This window comes from Eublepharis macularius, chromosome 8, assembly GCF_028583425.1.
Source record: "Eublepharis macularius isolate TG4126 chromosome 8, MPM_Emac_v1.0, whole genome shotgun sequence".
NCBI lineage: Eukaryota > Metazoa > Chordata > Lepidosauria > Squamata > Eublepharidae > Eublepharis > Eublepharis macularius.
In genome coordinates this window covers 99,232,633-99,255,877 of record NC_072797.1, presented here as the reverse complement: position 1 = coordinate 99,255,877, position 23,245 = coordinate 99,232,633, and the positions used below count along the sequence as shown (strand labels likewise).

At 46.1% G+C, this 23,245-nt stretch overlaps 1 protein-coding gene across 3 annotated transcripts in view; it reads left to right on the top strand.

The window, feature by feature from the left end:
- Window positions 1-23,245, top strand: part of GDA (guanine deaminase) — a 64,423-nt gene that overhangs the window by 8,737 nt on the left and 32,441 nt on the right. For all 3 annotated transcript variants that reach the window (XM_054986324.1, XM_054986323.1, XM_054986325.1), the window contains exons 2-5: window positions 1,634-1,722; window positions 10,977-11,148; window positions 19,799-19,886; window positions 22,069-22,174. In XM_054986324.1, the coding sequence (XP_054842299.1) occupies window positions 1,634-1,722; window positions 10,977-11,148; window positions 19,799-19,886; window positions 22,069-22,174 (455 nt within the window). The remainder of the gene's footprint in view (window positions 1-1,633; window positions 1,723-10,976; window positions 11,149-19,798; window positions 19,887-22,068; window positions 22,175-23,245) is intronic.

Genomic DNA, 23,245 nt, shown 5'->3' with positions numbered 1-23,245 from the left:
TGGGCAACAATTTGGGGCCAATTCAGGACTAAATCAGCCTAGGTTGGGCCCATATCAGCCCAGATTGGGATGCTGCAGAGCACAGCAGCGTTCCTACACTCAGCAGCAGTCTGATCCAGGCTGAATCAGTCCAATCTGGGTCCAGTTTGGACTGATTCAGGCCCCTGTGGAGCGTGGGAGTGCTTCCAGGGTGGCCCGTGGCCCGCATGATGATGTCACTTCCCAGAAGTGATGTCATGCAGGCTGGGAGTGTGTGCATGGCCAGAGAAGACAAGGTAGGTGCCAGGCTGCCCACCTCCTGCCCGGGGGGCAGGGGGACCTGGAAACCAGGCCCGGGAGCATGCTCACTTTGCAGCAGGCTGGTTTGGGCCCCAAACAGCCCCAAATTGGCACACTGCAAAGCCCAAGAGCACTCTCAGGGTGGCACAATGATGTCACTCCTGGGAGTGCTGTTGTGCCACCCCTGGAGTGTGCCCAGGAAGCCTGTTTCCACCCTTCCCCCTCCACCGGCCAGGTGATTGGTGGCGGGTGGAAGTGGGGGATCCCCTGCCCCCACTGGGGGACCTGGGAGCTCTAGCAGAGGATGTTCCAATTTTCCCTGTGCTTCCCACCCCAGTAGTTTCTTCTGTCTCAAGGAAAGATGATTCCTAGTGCTGTAGGACCACTTGCACAAAAAGCCATAGAAGGGACAGGGCTAAAGAGAGTAAGAAGAAGATACAAAATCACCTGCCATGTACAAGTGTGGTACCATTGCTAGAAAAGGGAGGAGGAGTGATTTCACCCCTTTTCCTACACTACAACCCCGCCCTACCCAGCTTTCATGACTTTTTGTCTGTGTGCATTCTGGAACTCCATGTACAACTGGGAGAAGGGGAGTGTAGTAAAAATAAACATCTGTTAGCAGGGGTCATTTAATAGAAACAGAGCTGGAGGAACTCATTAGCATAACTCATTAGCATATGCCCAACCCCTTGCATCACCGGAAGTGTCATTAGCATAACTGATTTACATATGCCACACACCCCCAACATCACCTATCCTGGCTGTTTTGTACCCAATCCTGGCCATTCATGGCTGAAATTGGGCCCAAAATGGCAAAAGGGATGAAAGTGGCCAAAAAGGGCCCCAAAATGGTCAGGATCAGGCTGCTGCTGAGTGGGAGAATGATCCACCACCCGTCAGAGGCCTGATCCGGGCTGTTCCGGCCCCAATCCAGGCCAAAATGGCTCAGAGTCAGGTGGGTAGGGCCTCCTGTCATGTGACCTCTTTGGGGAACTGCTGGAACTGCGTTCCTGCGTGTTCCCCCTCGAAATGAGCCCTGTCTGTTAGAACCTTCTTCCAAGAGTTGGTTGGATTCAAGCCAATATAATTCTTAGCATTTACATCACACTTTTGGAGGTATACAAAGTACATTACATTACTCTTAGTCAATTCTACATCACTCTGGAAGGTAGGTAATAATTAATACCTCCATACTGAAGGTGGGGTATTGAGGTTGAAGGGTTAAGTGCTTGCCACAGCCATTGAGTGAGTTTCGTAACCTAACTAATTTAATTGTTTTAAATCCATGTGAAGCACAAATGCAGAATTGTATGAAATGTACACAGACCTTTATTCTTTCCCCTCTTTTTAGATTGCTTTTTTGGAACCAGCTGAAGAACAGGAGAAATTGGCAAAGAAATGGGGGTTCAAAGCATCTGAAATACGGGAGCTCAGTAACAAGTATGCATTTATTTTAATTTCCTTTTGTCATCATGTATTTTCACCTGTATGTTTTTAATAGTAATATTTATGAAACACGACTCTCTGGCTGCTCAAAGTGCCTTATGCATTTTCTATGAATCATTACAAAAATCCTGTAAGATATATCGATACTATTCATTCCTCAAATTCATGTTCTTCCTCCAAGGAGCTCAGGTGTTGTACATAGATGGAATTATCCCATTTTTCCTTGTAGCAACCTGTGGCATAGTTTAGGGTGCGGGGACTAGCCAGAGAGCTTCATGGCCTAAGTGGTCAAAACCCCAGTTTTTCATATCCTAGTCCAATCCTGGTCACTGTATGACGCTGGGCCTCTTTTACCAGAGTATGGTTAGAGGGCACCAAATACAGAAGATTTCCTGGAGCAGGTCTGATCTAGTCAATGCCTGGATAGGAGCCTCTTGGGAATTCTGTGTATGTTGCTCTGAGCACCATGATAGAAACATGGTAGGCTATAAATCTAATGGAATATATATTGTCTCTGAATTACAGCTGTGGGGAGGGATAGAGTTAGCAGTACATCTAAGACTTATCTAAGGGAAAGCTGTAAGCTTGCCATTTGCTTGCTGCCAGTGGGCAACCCTCTACCCCTGCCCTCAATAACCCACCCTTAATAATCTGAGGAATGAGAGAAAAAAATGATAGGAGTGGAATGGCATAGATAGTGATTCTCCAAGAATGTCTTCTTGTCACTATGATCTTTAACATAGAGATCAGAGCAAATTCCTAGAGTGTCACTCAGAAAAGATGTCACACACCCTCCTGAAATTCCACTCTTCCCAGGCACCCCACCCCCTAATCTCCTGGCATTTGCTGGTGCAGGGTTAGGAACCCTTGAAGGCAAAATCTGGAGAGGGAAGAAAGCATAGCAGGGACGTGATGCCATAAACTCCACCCTCCCAAGCTCCATTTCCTCCATGGGGACTAATCTCTATAGTCTGGAGAACCGTTGTAATTCTTTGCTGTTGCAGCAGAAGTGTGCATGAGCTGTCCATTTTGTTTTTCAACTTCTTTCTATATAACTGAATGATGTTTTGAACTAAATTAAGAAACTTCTGCCACATATTTGTTTATTTTGATTTATTTAAAACATTGTATTACACTAGGTTTCAAGGACACAAAATGAAATAGTCTAACAATGTTAAAAATACACAGATTTTAAAAGTCTGTTAAAAATGTACAAGTTATAGATTAAAACCACACCAGATTTCACATAATATCACACAATTAAAAGCACAGAGAATTTTTTTATAAAATTAAGAATGTTAAAAGTAGAGTTTTAGAGTTTTGACAATTTTAACAGGGGCAGAGCTAACAAGACAAACAGTGGGAGAAAGTTCTGGGGGCGAGGGGGTTATCATCTTGGAGGCCCATGGAAACAGGCAAGTCATAATTGGTTTTCATGTGGCATTTGATTAGAGCCTGCATGCTGGGGGAGAATGGGCGGGGGGGGGGGGGGTGATATTTGCCTGGGCAGCTATGTGGCTCTTAACACTCAACAGGGAATGTGACATGCCTTAATTGCAGACATTATAACAAAGTGATAAGTTGTCCCATCACTATGAAATTTCATGTGGATGATCACTAGGAAAGGTTCATAAAATGCCAAAATTTCAGAGATGACAGATGGATGCATAAGAAAAAGCAGTTCAGGACACTTCACACATTTAAAGTTTGTGTCCTGGTAAGTAGTGGGAAGTTTGAATTTCCAGAAATTTTGAGGAAACAAATCCCCCTTTATTTGAGACACTGCTGATGAGCTGAAACATACCTGATAGACTTCCCTACATTTATATCAGAGAGGTTCTTTCTTCAACATTGCTAAGGACACATTTGGAAGAGGGTTTTGCACTTCCTCTCACACTCCTGAATTTTCTTGTTGAAGCTTGGTCTTTATTCCTACTAATGTTCTTAGCGTTCCTTCTTACCTTTCCTTTTCTCGGCCTGCAAAACTTTTTTTTCTCCTCTACGTCTCGTTGCAAACATGTTTCTTTTCTCTTTTTCACTGTCTTTGAAAGATTGTGCGCTTTTTCTTTTCAAAAGTGGGAGGTTGCAGTTGTAGGCTACAATCCTGAGCACATTTACTTGGAAGTCCAACTTTAATCAGTGAACCTTTCTTGCAAGTGAATGCATTTGCAATTGGAGTGTACTCTGTACTGAAGACAGAACGTTCCTTTGAGGCAGAAATGATTTCATTGGTTTACATTTATAAAGCTTTGCCAGAACAGGTTGGCTCCAAACTCCTGCTGAGTTAATAAATATGGGTTGTTTTGCATAGCAGAAAATTAGCAGAGCAGCGTGCTATCTCTTTGTTTTACTTTTGGTGCAGTTGAAAGGAAGGCAGATTTCAGTGTATGTAAGACACATTTGTGCATATCATATGCCTGATATCCAGCTGAGTAACACATTCACACAGTACTCACCCAACACTCATTAAAAATAAATAATACACTTGGATACACATTCTTGTTTTCAATCTGTCCATGGTTGTTTTCTATGATTATTGAGATTGTCAAGATTTATACTCATGGTAAACAACTGTTATTGCTAAGGATTGGTACAAGAGGGGTCAAGTTGTTGTTGGACTGCGGCAGAATTAATGCTATGAGAAAAGGCTTGAGTTTTTGCCAAAATGCTTACGAACAGCATATAATATTTGACTAAAAATCAAGACTAAACGTCAAATAGTCCAAAATCTCCTGGCATACGCTGGTGCAGGGCTGGGAACCACAGATGGTAGAATTTGGAGAAGGGAATGAGCACAGCAGGGAAATGATACCATAGACTCCACCCTCCAAACCTTCCATTTCCTCCAGAAGTATTGATAGTCTATAGATCAGTTATAGTCCTAGGAGAACTTTAGGCTGTACCTTGAGGTTGATACTATGGCCAAACTCAGCTATAATAATTAATTATATGCTGATGGACCTAATACAAGCAGTGATTTCTTATGTGTTTGCTATAAGCAGTTCACAGTTGCTTAGTAACTTTGAGAAGCTGTGTTTAGCTACATTGAGTGCCGAAGGCGAGATAACGGTACAGGCTAGCATTGTGTGTTTGCCAGATACATTCAGTCAGAAAAGAATTCTTAAAAGGTAACATACTCAAGACATATTGTCGAAGGCTTTCACGGCCGGAGAACGATGGTTGTTGGGGGTTTTCCGGGCTGTATTGCCGTGGTCTTGGCATTGTAGTTCCTGACGTTTCGCCAGCAGCTGTGGCTGGCATCTTCAGAGGTGTAGCACCAAAAGACAGAGATCTCTCAGTGTCACAGTGTGGAAAAGATGTAGGTCATTTGTATCTACTCAGGAGGGGTGGGGTTGAGCTGAGTCATTCTGTAAGAGTTTCCCAGGGTGTGGAATGCTAATGGCGGGAGGCTTCACTGTAACCTGAGGAGGTTCTTTTGCATATGGATTGGTGCTTGATGTGCTAATCTTCTCTGCAGGACTATTGTCGGGTGTGGAGTGTTTTGTTGGCCTGGTGTTTTTCAGAACTGGAGCCCATGCTCTGTTCATTCTTAAGGTTTCTTCTTTCCTGTTGAAGTTTTGCTTATGCTTGTGAATTTCAATGGCTTCCCTGTGCAGTCTGACAAAGTAGTTGGAAGTGTTGTCCAGTATTTTGGTGTCCTGGAATAAGATACTGTGCCCTGTTTGAGTTAGGCTATGTTCAGCCACTGCTGATTTTTCAGGCTGTCCAAGTCTGCAGTGTCTTTCATGTTCTTTTATTCTTGTCTGGATGCTACGCTTTGTGGTCCCGATGTAAACTTGTCCACAGCTGCAGGGTATACGGTATACTCCTGCAGAGGTGAGGGGGTCTCTGCTGTCTTTTGCTGATCGTAGCATCTGTTGTATTTTTCGGGTGGGTCTGAATACTGCTTGAAGGTTATGCTTTTCCATAAGCTTTCCCATCTGATCAGTAATTCCTTTGATATATGGCAAAAACACTTTTCCTGTAGGTGACTGTTTTTCCTTGGTTGTTTGATTCATCCTGGGTTTGATTGCTCTTCGGATTTCATTTCTGGAGTAGCCATTTGCCTGAAGTGCGTGGTTTAGATGATTAATTTCCTCATTGAGAAAGCGCGGCTCACATATCCGTCTTGCACGATCCACTAATGTTTTCATTATGCCTCTTTTCTGTCGGGGGTGGTGATTGGAGTTTTTGTGTAAGTACCGATCAGTGTGAGTTGGTTTCCTGTAGACCTTGTGACCTAACTGAAAGTTTGCTTTGCGGATGACCAAGGTATCCAGGAATGAGAGTTTTCCCTCACTTTCTTTCTCCATTGTGAATTGTATGTTCAGGTGGATGTTGTTGAGATGATTCAAAAACTCCCTCAATTCTTCCTCCCCATGGCTCCAAATGATGAATGTATCATCCACAAACCGGAACCATACACTGGGTTTGTGGGGTGCTGATTCTAGAGCTGTTTTTTCAAAATGTTCCATGTAGAAGTTTGCTATAACTGGGCTGAGTGGGCTCCCCATGGCCACCCCATCCATCTGTTCATAGAATTCGTTGTCCCATTGGAAGTAACTGGTTGTCAGACAATGATGGAATAAGGCTGTTACATCCTCTGGGAAAATCTGATTAATCAGTGCAATAGTGTCTTTTACTGGAACCTTGGTAAACAGGGATACAACATCGAAACTGACAAGTATGTCTTGTGGATTGAGTTTCAGAGAACTGATTTTGTTGATGAAATCTGCTGAATCTTTGATGTAAGACGAGGTTTTCCCGATGTGGTCCTGCAGGAGATCTGCCAGATGTCTAGCTAATTCATATGTCGGTGAACCAATGGCACTCACAATGGGTCGGAGTGGGACTGAATCTTTATGTATTTTGGGGAGTCCATATAGTCTAGGTGGCTGTGCTTCAGTCTTGCATACAACAGATGCTACGATCAGCAAAAGACAGCAGAGACCCCCTCACCTCTGCAGGAGTATACCGTATACCCTGCAGCTGTGGACAAGTTTACATCGGGACCACAAAGCGTAGCATCCAGACAAGAATAAAAGAACATGAAAGACACTGCAGACTTGGACAGCCTGAAAAATCAGCAGTGGCTGAACATAGCCTAACTCAAACAGGGCACAGTATCTTATTCCAGGACACCAAAATACTGGACAACACTTCCAACTACTTTGTCAGACTGCACAGGGAAGCCATTGAAATTCACAAGCATAAGCAAAACTTCAACAGGAAAGAAGAAACCTTAAGAATGAACAGAGCATGGGCTCCAGTTCTGAAAAACACCAGGCCAACAAAACACTCCACACCCGACAATAGCCCTGCAGAGAAGATTAGCACATCAAGCACCAATCCATATGCAAAAGACCCTCCTCAGGATACAGTGAAGCCTCCCGCCATTAGCATTCCACACCCTGGGAAACTCTTACAGAATGACTCAGCTCAACCCCACCCCTCCTGAGTAGATACAAATGACCTACATCTTTTCCACACTGTGACACTGAGAGATCTCTGTCTTTTGGTGCTACACCTCTGAAGATGCCAGCCACAGCTGCTGGCGAAACGTCAGGAACTACAATGCCAAGACCACGGCAATACAGCCCGGAAAACCCCCAACAACCATACTCAAGACAATAGCTTATTCTGTAGGATCTCAGATGTGCAAATGTAACATGAGCTGACTTTGCACTAAAAAAGGTGACGTGTACTGAAATTTCTAACTGCGACATAAACTGTAAACCAATTATATTGTAATTAGATACACAGATATTGTGATGTCATGCTTCTTATAAAAACTCGGCTGCTCAAGGGAGGAGCCAGAGGGAACTAGTTTTGGCATTTTGTTCTCTCTCCTATAATTGCAATTAAAGTTCTATAGACCACTCCCTTCACTCCAGCCCTTTGTGTCTAATTGAGAAGGGTGCAGAGGGTTAACTATTTCAGGCATAACAAGGTTGGTAATGCTACTTGTGCTACTCTGCGCTGGGGTAGGAGATTGGGACAATTTGGGCTATATAAACACAACAGAGCTTTTTCTAGTCTCTCATTTTGCAGAAATCAAGACGGACGCAAAGTCAGCCTTCTAGAGCAAAAATCTCAATTCGTTTAACTTTATTCAGTCAAGATGAATTGGCACATTAATTGTTCCTTCAGAGCCATTGCTGTTATCTCACTGCTGATTATTTAACTAAAACTGTGCTTGGTAAAGCAAGCATAGAACTTTTAGTTTCCTCCAACCTTTCTTGTTGTCATAATGAGCTATTTTCCTTTATGAACTGGTTTGGGACGGAATAGTGGTTGAATAAAAGGCACTGGACCAATTCCTGAGTGATAATTGACCTGAACTTAAATAACTTTAGGTACAGTTGATCCTGAACTGGGAAAATTATTCTGGTGAAAAATCATGCTGCTACGTAAAGAGGCCAAGCAGTTGTATGTTAGAATATTTGGAGGTGTAATATTTCTTCATTACTTTTTTGTTAATTGTAATTTTATTTTATTAAGGCATATCAACCAACATAATTAGCTTTAAACAAGCTAATTATTATTGTGCGCACATTTACCCACATTTAATTCCCCACCTTCCCTTTGTCCTTCAACATAGTCATCTCAATTTTATATCTCCCATATGAGTTCCTTAATTAAAACCTTAGTTTTTTAAAGTCTTTTGTGTATGCTGTGCTGTTTCTCTATACACATAGAGATAATCACATAAGCAGGACATCCTGAAAGAAAAAAAGGGAAGGGGGAGATGGGCAGGGGAGAAAAGGGGAGAAGAGATATTAGGATTACCAATCTCCAGGTGGGACCTGGAATTCTCCCATAATTACAATTGATATTCAGACTGCAGAGTTCAGCCCTCGCCCCAGGAGAAAATGGCAGCTTTGGAGTGCAGATACTATGGAATCACGTCTCTGCTGACTTCTCTCCCCATCCCAAACTCTACTCCTACCAAGTCCCATGCCCAAATCTCCAGGAATTTCCCAACCCAGTGTTGACAATAGACATGGGCACAAATCAAAATACAAATCAAATTTTGTGACGAATGAGGCCGATTCATGTATTGCAAAAATGCATTTCGTAGGGCCATGTTTTTCACGAAATCCATGACTTTTGGGGCTGATTTGTTTGATTCATGAATGCTTTGTGATGCTAGACAGGCTGGCGCTGATCCATTGATTCCCTAGGCAACATAGGCCCGGAATGTCCGCAGACTTTTTGTTGCCATGGAAACCCCAATCTCAGCCCACATAACCTTGATAGGCAGCTCTCCCTGCCAACCTGAGAGCTGAGGAATGCAAGTCTGTGCAAGTTTACCTGGGAACTGTAGTCGGAGAATCCTTCCCCTCTCTCTGTCCCTTCTCCATTTTTAAGAACGGGATGGTGGAGCAGCAGTGGCAGCGGTAGCCTGAGCAGCTACTTCTGCCGCTGCTTGCCAGCTTCAGGAACCCTTCCCTGACACTCTACCTCCTGTCCTGCTGCTCTGACATGCCCTCCCACTCCCTGTCCCCAAGCTCCCCGGAGCAGATCCGCTCTGCTCGGCTTTTCCTTTGAGAACATGGAGGTGGGGGGGGGGAGGGCACGCCAAAGCAACAGGAGGATGGGAGGACGGGAAGGAAAAGTTAGGAAAGAGAACCCGAAGAGAGGAAAACGTAAGCAGATCCGCTCCACTTGACTTTTCTTCCAGCAGCGGCAGAAAGCAGGAGGCCAGGAGGATGGGAGGGAAAAGTCAGCAAAGAGAGCCTTAAGAGAGCTACTTGGAGGGTGGCTGGAGGAGAGCCTGCTGAAGTCTCCCTACAAGTCTGACATTTCTGAGTATGAAGAGGGCCATTGTAGGGCCCCGGGATCTGACGAATAACGAACCTAACAAATTATTTCACAAAACAGGCCAGTTTTGTGAAAGTTCGTGTTTCATGGAATGTGACAAACCACGAAACTCAGGGTTCGTTTTTTTCCCGTTTCGTGTCCATCTCTCATTGACAACCCTAAGAAACACACATAATGATGTCATTCAATAAAAATTTCTTTTTATGTCACATATGTTTGCACATTTTGCTCCATATTTCTTTATAGCAATCTTCCATGCCTTCATTTTAATATGTAACTTCTTCCTCAGTCTCTAGATCCACGAATTAACCCTAATATGCAGAGTTCAATTTATCTTTCCATTTCTGCAAACCTGCTTTTCTGCATCCAGTGTTGTTCTTCTGATTTAAGCCTGCTATTCCTTCTTTATAGTTCAAGTAACTGGATAGCTAGGGTTGTCAACATCCAGGTGAGGTCTGGAGTTCTCCCAGAACTCCCATTTGTCTACAGAGATCAGTTCCCCTGGAGAAAATGGCAGCTTTGGATGGTAGATTTTATGGCATGACATTCATGGTGAGCTACCTCCTTTCCCAAAACACTTCTGTCCCCAAATCTCCAGGAATTTCCCAACCCAGAGCTGAGGCTCAGTTCACATGGTGCTAGCTGATAATGCTGTTATTCATTTCATGTTATTTTTTCATGATGCCTTGTTCACTGATTGTTCTTATTCTTGTTCACTGTTCTGAGAACTGGTTTATATGAAATGGTAGGGTTAAAATAAGTAATAAATGTTGGGCCATATTGGTACAGGCTGCATGCTTGGCAGTGCCTGATCTGTGCCATCATGGGCTTCTAGGTAAAAATGCTCTCTGGGCTACTGTTACCGCTCTGAAATACTTCTCAAGCATCACAGGAAAATAAATCACTTGTCCAGCTAAGTGGACCCCTAGGTAACCACGGCCCCCTCCCCATGGTTTTCTCTCTTCTTCAGATGACAATCAATGATGGCACATAGAGATTGCACAGTCTGTGCACTTTGCCTCTTAGGTCACTAATGCAGGAAACCTTCTTCCAGCACTGAGTCACTTTGTCAAGGTTTGATGCTTTTAAGACTGAAGTCTCGGACTTCCAGATCACTCTAGAGCGGCTTGAGCCCTAAATGCCTATCGCAGCCCAAATAAGCTCAGCAGCTGCTTCTGGTGAAAAAGGAATAATTCCTTCATTAAAGTATTTTTATTATAGAGCTTTTTATTATTACTGTGCTCTTGAAAGCTCATATCTTGAAAATCTGGTTGGTCTCTAAGGTGCAACTGGACTCAAATCTGTGCTATCCTAGTGAGGATTATTGCTTAAGTGTATTGTTAAGACACAGGGATCAGTGGCATGAGATTCTTATAAAATATTTTACAAACTGAGACAGTTTCCCCCATGGTTTTCCTCCTCAGTGAGTTCTTCATGCCAGGTTTGGTGGATACACACATCCATGCTCCGCAGTACTCTTTTTTAGGAACACGAGTGGATCTGCCTCTTTTGCAGTGGTTGAAGAATTACACTTATCCAACAGAATCTAAATACAAAGACAGTGATTTTGCCGAAGAGGTGTACACTAGAGCTGTGGTAAGTAATACCTTAATAACAGTATTATTTATTTATTTTATTTTATCGTATTTGTATTCCGCCCTACCCGCGAGCAGGCTCAGGGTGGATAACAGCATTAAGAACATTTAAAACATTCCATATAAAACATTTAAAAGCACCATACAAAAATATAAAAATAGCAGCACTCTTTTTTTTTATGGCGGCAATACAGTTAATAACAAATAGTGCAACAGTACAGTTGAACATAGCAGCAGTTTAAGAACAGCTGTGGGCAGCTCTCATAGGGAGGGGGGGTAGATGTTGTATCCTCCAGCCAGTAGAGGCCCAGCCTCAGCCATAAGCCTGGTGGAACAACTCTCTCTTACAGGCCCGGCGGAAAGATAGCAGATCCTGCCGGGCCCTGGTCTCGGTAGACAGAGCATTCCACCAGGTAGGAGCCAGGACTGAGAAAGCTCTGGCTCTAGTCGATGCCAGGCGGGCCTCCTTGGAGCCAGGGACTGATAACAATCTCTTTCCTCCTGATCGGAGGGTCCTCTGGGGAATATACGGGGAGAGATGGTCCCTCAGGTACGCTGGCCCCAGTCCGCACAGTTCATCTTCGTTCTTCTGTGCCTCCACACATGGGGGACTGCGCAGGCGCAGGCCAGCCGCCGGAGAATTTTCTAGAGCTTCCATGGCTCCGAAGGGGCCGTTTGTCGCGCGCCTCAGCGACCGTCTTCCCGCCCAAACGGTCACGTGATCCTCCAGCGACCAACGGCCCCTTCCCTCAGTTCTCTTCTTGCCGCCGCTTGGAGAGAACGTTTGAGCTTCGCGCTCTGTGCTTGTGCTTCGTGCTTTTCTGACTGATTAATCTTGGATTTTGGACTTCGGACTTCAGACCTCGACTATTCTATCGGAGCTCCCTCTGGACTTTGGCGAAATACTCGGTAATTTGACTCGGACTGTTTTTGACCCTTCTTTCGCGTGCCCCTGAAGATGGCCTCAACTGCTCTCTTCAAGCATTGCCTCCAATGCCACACCAAGATGGCCAAAACCGATGGCCATGAACTGTGCCTCTTTTGTTTGGGGGAGACCCATAACGTGTCGGCCTGCAAGATCTGCCAGGGCTTCACCAACAAGGCCCGGCAAGATCGGAGGGCCCGACTGAATTCGTCGCTGTGGCAGTCGGTCATGTCCGAGGGGACCCCGTTACCTAAGGCCGGCCCTAGCCCCTCTGCCGAAAGGCGCTCAAGAGCTGGCTCTGTGGCCTCCGCGAGGTCGGGGTCGAAACTGCGTCCCCCGAGTGCCTCAGCGTCGAGAGCGGCCTCCCCAGCGCAGGGACCGGCGCGGCCGCCCCGTAGCGCGTCATCCACCAGGTCGGATCCGAGACCGACATCGGAACCGAGGATCCTGGTACCGAGTCCCCGGTCGGAACCGACGACCGGTTTGATCCCTATAAAGTCTAAGAGGTCGAAACCGAGGTCCCCTTCGAAGGCGAGGAGCGCGTCGGTTCCGAGGTCTTCTTCGGAACCGGCAAAAAAGAAGATGACCAAACATCATCGGCATCCCGCTCCCCAGGAGGAGGTCATCGTGCTTCCTCACACGCCTTCCCCTCATCTGGGTTCCCCCGAACCAGAGGAACTCTCCGTGCCGGTGCCGGATCCGATGGCCTTTGAAACGGTGCCCGCAGAGTTTTCGTCGGGGCCGGAGCCCAGCCCGCGCCGTCGGAGCCGACCATCACCTGCCCTTCGGTCGCCGAGGTTGGAACCGAGCCCGTCTCCTCGTCGGAGCCGTCCATCTCCTGTCCGTCCATCTCCACCTGCGGACAGTCGTGAGCGACGCCGTTCTGGGGACAGCACTCGATCTGCCCGATCCACTGCATCCTGGCATCGTCAAGCCTCCTACCTTCCCTCGCCATACCGTTGCCAGTGGGAAGGGGCACCTGCTGGTTTCTCCGAGTCGGAACCGGGGCCATCGACGTCGAGGCGAACGTGTTTTCCCCCTCCAGTCCAGGGTGAGGACTCCCAGCTCGGGTCCGAGGAGGGAGAAGTTGAGAGCCTGGCCGAGTACCAGTCGGAATCCTGGTCTGAACCATCGCCGGCTGATGATCTGGTGCCATCTACGGGCTCCCCATTCGAGGACCTCCGCATCTACGCCAACCAGATGGCGAGGATGGCCCAGGCCCTCGAGATGGACATCTCCTCAGCAACCCCACAGACCAAAGACAAGCTGCTAAAGCGGATATACGGTGACAACCCGGCGTCCATTGGCTTCCCCATGCTCGAGGGTATTGAGGAGATCGTGGAGAAGGTGTGGAAGGTGCCCTGTGACCAGCCTCCGACATCCAAGCGCATCAAGCAGCTGTATAAAATCAAACAGGGCACCTGGCCGGCGTTGGTGAAGCACCCTCCGCCTTCCTCTTTGGTCACGGAGGAATTCAACCCCCGACGATCGGGTCACTCCTCGGTGCCTGCCGATAAAGAGGGCAGAAAGCTTGATGCCATGGGCAGGCGCCAGTACATCGTCGCTTCGCTGGGTCTGAGGATTGCCAACTACCAGACCATCATGGCAGGGTACCAACTGTACCTCTGGGAGAAGTTGGCGTCCTATACCCGAGACCTCCCACCTGAGCAGAAGGCTGTGGTGTCCCTACTACAAACGGAGGCTGTCAGGCTGTCTAAACAGCAAATGAATGCTGGGAGCCATGCTGCCGACACTGCCGCTCGGGGGATGGCTTCGGCGGTGGTCCTCAGGCGCCATTCCTGGTTGCGGTCGACCGCCCTGTCTCAGGAGGTGCGTTCCAGGGTGGAGAGCATGCCCTTTGAAGGGGACTCGCTGTTCTCCAAGTCCACCGACGAGACCCTGAAAAAGAAAAAAGAGGACAGGCAGACGGCGCGATCCTTGGGTCTGGCTCCTGCGGACAAGCCCTCCTCCAGGCCACGGTACGCTCCCCGGTCCGGCCCTTACCACTACCAGGGCAGATACCAACAGCAGCGGCCGGGCTACCAACAGTATCCTGCCTACCAGCAGCGGCCTTACCCTCCCGCACAACAGCAAAGGAGGCGTCGGCCCTTCAAGCCTCGTCCGGCACAACAACCAGCCCAGCAGAGAGATCAGCAGGGCGCCGGGAGGCAGTACTGACGGGTCACGCCAGCCGTATCCCCGAACTTTTCGGACAGACTGAGTCCACTCCTCTCTGAGTGGGAGTCAATAACATCTGACTCATGGGTCTTAACTATTGTTGAACTGGGATACGGGCTGGAGTTCGTTGAGCTGCCTAGATGCAGTTCACCCCTGACAGCTGTCAATAACACTATGGCCGAGCTGGATGCGGAGATCGTGTCGCTCTTGGCCAAGGGTGCTGTGGAAGAATTGCCCTATGAGGACTCTGTAAAGGGATTCTTCTCTAGGTTCTTCCTGGTCCCTAAGAAGGATGGGGGCTTACGTCCCATTTTAGATCTGAGGGGCCTTAATGCCTTCCTCAAGGTGACCAAATTCAAAATGGTTACATTGGCGGCTGTGATCGCCTTGCTGAAACAGGGGGATTGGTTTGCGGTCCTTGACTTAAAGGACGCATATTTTCACGTGGGGATACGGGAGGAGCACAGGAAATACCTGAGCTTTGTTTACCGGCAAAGGGTTTTCCGGTATAAGGTGCTCCCCTTTGGCCTGTCCACTGCCCCACGAGTGTTCACGAAATGTGTGGCCCCTGTGGTTTCCTTCCTGCGGGAAGAAGGCTGTACCATCTTTCCGTACCTCGATGACTGGCTCATCGTGGCTGAATCGGAGTCTAGGCTGATGCAGGACATTGGCTTGGTACTTAGCACTTGCCAACGCCTGGGGCTCCTGGTGAACTTTGAGAAATCCAAACTGGTGCCCAACTGCAAGGTGTCCTACATTGGTGCACTGTTAGACTCTGTGGAGGGTAAGGCCCTGCTCCCCTTGGAGAGGGCTCGGTCCCTAAGGGGTCTAGTGTCCATGTTTAAAAGGAACCGATTCCAGTCTGTGCGCACTATCCAGTGCTTACTAGGGCATATGGCAGCGGCCACCTCTGTGGTGCCCTTTGCTAGGCTGCGTATGCGTCCGCTCCAGAACTGGTTTGTGCGGAGGTACGATGCTCTGCTGCACCCTCCATCCCTCAAATTCTCTATCCCGAGGGTCATCCTCTCCTCCTTGAACTGGTGGCTGTCTGATGACAACTTGTTTAAAGGGACCCCCTTTGGGTATCAGCACCATGACGTCACGGTTACCACTGATGCCTCTCTGTTGGGATGGGGGGCTTACTGTGGTGATGTGTCTGTGCAGGATGTCTGGTCTGAGAGGGAAAAGACCCTCCATATCAATGTGCTTGAACTAAGGGCCATTCGTTTCGCACTTGTGTCTCTTACAGCACTGCTGAGAAATCGTCAGGTGTTGGTGCAGACGGACAACATGACTGCCATGTACTACGTGAATCAGCAGGGGGGCACAGTGTCCATGGCCCTGTGCCGGGAAGCCACGCTCACTTGGCAGTGGGCTATCAGGAACGGCGTGTCGCTCCGTGCTATACACGTGGCTGGGTCAGACAATGCCCGGGCAGATGCCCTCAGCAGGGTCCCTTTGCTGGACCACGAGTGGGAACTGAACGTAGAGTGCGTTGGGCCGATCTTCCAGATGTGGGGTCATCCAGTGATAGACGTGTTCGCCACTGCGGCGACCACCAAGGCCCACACGTTCTGTTCCAGGGCAGGGAGCGACCCCTCTCTATTGGGGATGCCTTCCAGTTTACGTGGAGGCAGGGCTTGCACTACATGTTTCCTCTGTTCCCCTTGATTCCCAGGGTCCTGTGCAAGATAGAGGAGGACGGGACGGACTGCATCCTGGTGGCCCCCTTCTGGCCACGGCAGGTTTGGTTCCCGAAGCTCCTGCGGATGTCCCAACGGACATATGTGAGTCTGCCCCCTCGGCAAGACCTTCTCCTAAACGGGAGCCTAGTCCACCACGATCCCAGGAAGCTGCACCTAACGGCTTGGCGGATCGTTCCTCCCCTGTAGGCTTTACTGACGAGGTACAGAGGGTCCTCCTGAACGCCCGTCGGCCATCCACTAGGCGCGCTTATGCGGCCAAGTGGCGCAGGTTTGAACTTTGGGCACTTGCTAAAGGAGTGGTGCCTGACAGCAGTCCCTTGGGGGTTGTATTCGAGTATTTGTGCCACTTGCGTGGCCTGGGCTTGAAGGTGTCCTCCCTCAAGGTCCACCTGGCAGCGATATCAGCTGTTCACGCCCGAGTTGAGGGTGCTACGGTGTTTTCTCACCCACAATCCCGCCAGTTCCTTAAGGGCATGTACAATCTTTACCCACCTGTGTCGGCGCCAGTGCCTCAGTGGTCACTGTCCTTGGTGCTCTCACGTCTCATGTTGTCTCCATTTGAACCTATGGCTACATACCCCTTGGATATGCTATCCTACAAGGTAGCATTCTTGGTGGCCATCACATCGGCCAGAAGGGTCAGTGAGCTGTCTGCACTGCGGTCTGACCCTCCCTTTCTTGTGTTTCATCCCAACAAGGTGGTCCTGCGTCCCTGCCTCGGGTTTCTGCCCAAGGTGGTGTCCGCCTTCCACCTCTCGCAGGATATCTCACTGCCTGCATTTTTTCCTCAACCTTCCTCTAAGGGGGAAAAGGCCCTCCATTCCCTAGACTTGAAGAGGGCCCTAGCCTATTACCTGGATAGGACGAAGGGATTCCGCTCCAGTCCTCACCTGTTTGTATGTTTTGGGGCCAAGGACAAGGGTAACAGGGCTTCCTCACAGACCCTGTCTAGGTGGATTGTGACGGCCATTAGCAAGGCCTATTCCCTAGCAGGGGTGGCTTGCCCGCTTCATGTCAGAGCCCACTCCACGCGGTCCCAAGCATCCTCTTCGGCACTCCTCAGGGGGGTGCCCCTGGTTAACATTTGTAAAGCAGCCACATGGTCCTCTGCAGACACCTTTGTCAGGCATTACGCCGTTGATGTCAATGCGGAGCAGGATGTATCTGTGGCTAGGGCTGTCCTACACTCCCTTTTTTCCTGAGGGAGTCTTGGGTAGTTTTTCTTGGCGTACCTGCTGGGTACCCTTGAGTGAATGAGTGTATATATATATGTATATTTGGGTGTATATATGTGTAAATACTGACTACTGATGAATCACTGTACAGTTTACATAGATGTATATATGCATATCTATTTGTTGTTGTTCTTGTTTGTTCAATAAAATTGTGTTGGACTTCACCCCACCTTCCTTATTGTGTGAAGCTTGGTACACTCCCATGTGTGGAGGCACAGAAGAACGAAGATGAAAACAGGGTTAACATACCTGTAACTTATGTTCATCGAGTTCTTCTGTGCTGACACACAACCCTCCCTCCTACCCCGCTGTGAATTCCAATGCACAAGGATGTGGTGGCTGTAACTGAATCTGATGTGTTTTAAGGTGTTACGGCTAAGTGTGTTGGTCAAGCGGCGGCAAAGGAGAACTGAGGGAAGGGGCCGTTGGTCGCTGGAGGATCACGTGACCGTTTGGGCGGGACGACGGTCGCTGAGGCACGCGACAAACGGCCCCTTCGGAGCCATGGAAGCTCTAGAAAATTCTCCGGCGGCTGGCCTGCGCCTGCGCAGTCCCCCATGTGTGTCAGCACAGAAGAACTCGATGAACATAAGTTACAGGTATGTTAACCCTGTTTATGCATTGTTGTGAGCATTCCCCTACATTAGTAATTTGCTGATCTTACTGCAGCCCCTAATGTGCTCATAAATTTCAGTACATATTTAACACCAGAGCATGTTCCGGCATGATGTGAACTTTGGGCTGTTGCTCTCCCTCTCTTCCCTTTGATTGCTCCAAATCCATCTCTCCCTTCTTTGTTTTCAGCAAAGTTTTAGGCTTCGTACAAACCTGAATTAGAAATCATAATTGAATTGTGGTCACAATACTAGCAACTGAGATACATAGCATACTCTGAAGTTGCTACTAATGTTATTGACCTCTGTACTCAGAATAATAAGAAATAGGAGAAATAAAATACTATGCACACTTACCTAGAAGCTTGTCCCAATGAATTTGTGGGTTTTATATTTGCTTAAACATGCAAATGATTATGCTGTTATGGATTAATATATTTAAGGGTTATTTTTACTATATCTTTTCATATTTTTAAGTTAATAAAGGGCCAAATTATCATATATTGCAACCTGCACTAATTCCTTAAGATAGGATGGGAAAGAAAGCTAAGTAAAATAGAGAAAAAGACAGATTGTGTTGCTTATTTATTTTCAAAATTTATATTCTGCCTTTCTGCCTTCATCAGGGACACCAAGGCAGCTAACAAATAAAAAACATACATAATAAAAACGCATCTTAAAAACCATTAAAACAAAGCAAAAACACACCATAAAAACAATAAACAACAAAACTAATATACAACAAAACATAGGGCAAGGAGGAGTGATCATTGATGGAATGCCAGACAAAACAAATAAGTGTGGTGTGTGTGTGCCATCATCGTCCTCAGCTGATAATGTCACTTATAGCATGACCTGGAAGTGACAGAATTGCACCAGGACCAGTTCTTTAACACTTGGCTGAAACCATAGTATTTGGGGCAAAAACTCTGGTTTTGGCTACTAAAGAATTGGACTCAGCATGACACCATTGCTTCCAGGTTGTACTGAAAGTGACATTATAGGCTGGGGACATGATCATGCATGTGTGCTCAGGTACGTTCTCATCCCTGCCACCCCAGCTCTTGTCATTTGCCAGGGGACCTGGCAACCCTAGTAATTATAAAATAAAAAAGCTAGATGAAGAAGGTACAATCAAGCAAGAGCAGACAATAGGAAGAACGAACTGATCAGGAAAGAGGGAACAAGAAGGCAGAAGGCCAGTTTAAAAAAAGCTGAAGATGGAAACTTGGAATCTTAGAGGTGACTTTTGAAAGTATCATACAGGTTGAAAACAAAAAATTATTTTATAGAGTTGTAGATGATATAACAGAGACATAATTGCCCGTGTTGTGCATACTGATTTTTGTTGCTTTAAGTATAGTCTTTGATCAAAAAGGACTTGAAGATTTTTGTTACTCCATAGAAACCTGCCATATTTGCTTACCAAAGATTATAATGCTGATAAATACCCTACAGAGGCCAATTAGTCAGTGATTGTAGTCTTTGGGCCACTTGATCACTAACATAGTAGATATCTGTAAGGATGCCGGGCAAGCAACTCTCAAGAGATTTCACTTCATGAGTAAAAGTTCTTTATTGATAAGATGCCAGTATCATACACTTAAGCCATCCTTGCTAGGACTGGCAGCTACAGACAAGTATCAAGCAGATATAGATTCCCCAAGGCTACTCCTAATTTCCTCCCTTTCTCCTAACAGTCCTCTAACTCTGCAGACAGGAAAAAAGGCTGTGTGATTCATGGACTGTTCAAGGTCAAGCAGGCTCCCAGGCTCGGGAGCGATTACAACAGGAACGAACACCTCCCATTCCCCCACCTCAGGTTCGAATAACAGAATCACCCCAACAGCATTAGCTTCGGCTGCAGGAGGGTATTGAATATGACAGGTTATCCCGAGCACCTGACATTGTCTCTGTGATGACTCCTTTAATAAGTAGCGAGCATATTGCTAATTCTTTCTGCAACTAATTAAACATTGAATTCTCTTAACAGAGGCGAACACTCAAGAATGGCACAACTACAGCCTGCTACTTTGCAACAATTCACACAGATGCCTCTTTGCTTCTTGCTGATATTATAGGTAAAATGATAAGATGTTTCTAGAGGATATTTCAGAAGGCACGGTTGTTAACTGAAGCCAACTTAGATATCACTTATTTCTTCAGTGCAGTGATTCATACAGAAGGCTTTTGTATCTGTGACCCAGGCTAATGCACTGCAAATGAAATTGTGAAAAAGGTCTCTGTACAGTACCATGGTATGAAATCAAAGGCAAATGTGGGAAGTCCGCTTCTGTAGAAGCTTGTTCCTTACAACCCTCTCTGATTCTTCATGTGTTTTTTCATGTGGTTAATAGTGTAAGACCTGCCTTTCTGGGTAAGAACAGCACTGCAACCCTAAGAGCGCTTTCCTGGGAATAAGCCTCCTTAAATAGACTTTGGTAGGATTTTTGAGTAGATCAGTTTAAGATAACATTGTATATTACTCAGTCTACAGTCTGTCTCCAGCAATGGCCAGTGAAGTTTCTCTGGAAAGTTCACAAACACGGTATGGTGGAAATATCCATGTTGTTTGTCCATAAGCCTGTTGAATGTAATAGTTATTGATATAACTGTTCTCAATGAATAGTTGAGAATATGTATTTGTGAATACATATTTACAAATGAAGATAGCTTATACTGAATCAGACCATTGGTCCATTGAGGTCAGTATTGCCTACTCAGCTTGGCAGCAGCTCTCATGGGTCTCAGGCAGAGATCTACTACCTGATCAGTACTGGAGATGCTGAGGATTAAATCTGGGACCTTTTGCATTGCTAAGCAGTTGCTCTGCTACTGAGCTAGGGCTCAGCTATGTATAAATTATAGCAGGTTGGATCCACAGGGTCATGAATGGACTTTTCTGTCCTCCTTCCCTCTCCAACCCACTGTGCTGTCTAAAATACTGCTTTTGGGGGTAGGTGGGAGCTCAAGATCAGAGTAAGTTGCAATATGACGGTCTGATGGTCTGACAAAAAACGTTTCTCCTTTTGCTAGGGGAAGAATCCTGTTTATAGAAGGAATCAATCCACTAGTAATAGTTAGCACTTAATAGCTCCTTTGGTATGCTTATTCCTTCCTTCCTTCCTTCCTTCCTTCCTTCCTTCCGTCCTTCCTTCCTTCCTTCCTTCCTTCCTTCCTTCAAAATATTTCTAGTGCACATTTCCCCATAAACACAAGCTCAAGGCAGTTTACAGTATAAAAGACAACAGAAAAATACAATCCATATAGGTAAAAATGACTAGAACCATATATACCATTAAACATTAACCAAACAACCACCCAGAAAAAAATCCACAGAAAACTCTTTGAAGCAAAACTATTTTACAAGTTCTAGTTAAACCTATTAAGAAGGAGATAGCCTGTTCCAGAGAATTGGGCAACCGGTAAAAAAAACACAAAATGAGCCACTACCGTCTAGACCTCCTTATGATAGAGATGGAAGGGAGATACGAAAATGATAAGAGTAGCTACTGCTCAGGTTTGTACATGAAGAAGCAGCCATTCAGATATGCAGATACCTGGCCACAAAGAGCATTAGCTCAGTAAGTTCTGTAAGTAACCTATCAGTAAGGTAGGTTACTGTCATCATCTCCATGTTGCAGGTGGGGTGCTGAGGCTGAAAGATAATGACTTGCTTATGATCATCTTGTGTGTTCGCTGCCAAGATGAGATTTGAATCAAGTTTATTTATTTAATTAGGTTTTGATCATAGTGTATCCTGCATGCTCAAATTATCTTAAATAGCGTGTGTGTAAAGTGCTGTCATGTTGCATCTGACATATGATGATCCCATAGAGTTTTCAATGTAAGAGATGAACAGAGGTAGTTTCTGTTGCCTGATTCTGTGTAGCAACCCTCAACTTCCTTGGTGGTCTCCCATCCAAGTACTAACCAGAACCAACCCTGATTGCTTCCGAGATCTGATGAGATCAGGCTAGCTTGGGCCATCCAGATCAGGACTATAATACTTTACAGAAATTCTATGGTAGTTACAGTGGAATCCTAGATTGCCACCCTCATGCAATGATGTTATTTAAGGTTCTAGCTGGAAGTGATGTTGTGCTATTGAAACAATGGCAGTTTGCATGTCCCCATCTCCTACTGTCTCTCTCTACTTGCCCTACAAGGACAACATTTGTTGACGTGGTATAAAAAGATGGACTTGGCAACAGTGCAGGTGAAAAACATTCTTCTGAGTTTTTTCTCTTTCATTTCTCACAGATAAATTTGGACAACGGGCATTTGTGGGTAAAGTTTGTATGGATATTAATGAGAGTTTTCCTGATTATAAAGAGACCACCTCTGAATCTATCAAGGAGACTGAAAGGTAAAAATCTTATGCAACTCCTCTTTCCTGTACACGCTTCCCTGTACATATGTTTCCTGTACATATTTTTCTTAAAAGTGATGAAACAGGAGGTGTAGCATCTGGAACTCAGAACAAAGTCTTGATCAAAATGGAGACGCTGAAGGTTTTGTCAGAAAGTCTTAATCTGATTCTACTGTTCCAGCTATTTTTATGCCACGTAAAATCCATCTGAATAGTTACTACTGAAGTGGCACATTTCTTCTTTAATATATTTCAAATGTATTTTTAAACAAGTGGTGTCTGTTTCTATTTTCCTTATGCCTAACTGTCTGCTTTATATCAGTAAGCAGAACTAGTTTTCACTGTTTAGGGCTTATTTCACACCTCCAGTCCAGTTCGCAAAGAACTTTGTCAAAATAGGCCTTTTTAAAAATAATGCGATAGGGTTAGAGAAACGTAGAGCCTGTGTTGTCCTGAACAGTATTTAATATGTTGTGGGTGCTGTGCAATATTAAGTCCCTGTAGGGTTATCTATCCGCTGGCAGATCCCATTGCCCACTGCTACTCTGTTAGCCAGTGGGAGAAAAAAAATCACCATCAGCGTGATGATGTCACTTCTGGGGAAAACTTGAAAGTGTTTCCTGGAAAGACATGATGTCATTTCCACATTTCTGCCAGAAGTAACATAATGCTGGCATACTGGCGGTGCCCCCCTGTATCCCTGCCCTCCCCGACGACTATATGTTGCTTTCTGAATGCATGCAATTTAATGACAAGAATAATAGACCAGGAGGAAAGAGGTAAAAAACGGGGCAAGTGATGATATACATTTTTTGTTTTTTTAAATTTTTTATTAATCTCCTTTCTCACAAAAACAGTGTTTAACCAGGGCCGTTTCCAGATGGCTTACCTGCACCCGGGACATCGCGCCATGTTTCAGATTGTGCCGGGGAAAACGCGATATTTTGCGTTTTCCCCGGCACGATCCAAAACGTTGCGCGATGTCCCAGGTGCAGGTAAGCCCTCTGGAAATGGCCAAGGTATACAAATTTACCCCCTCCCATTAATATCATATATAAAATTCTTATA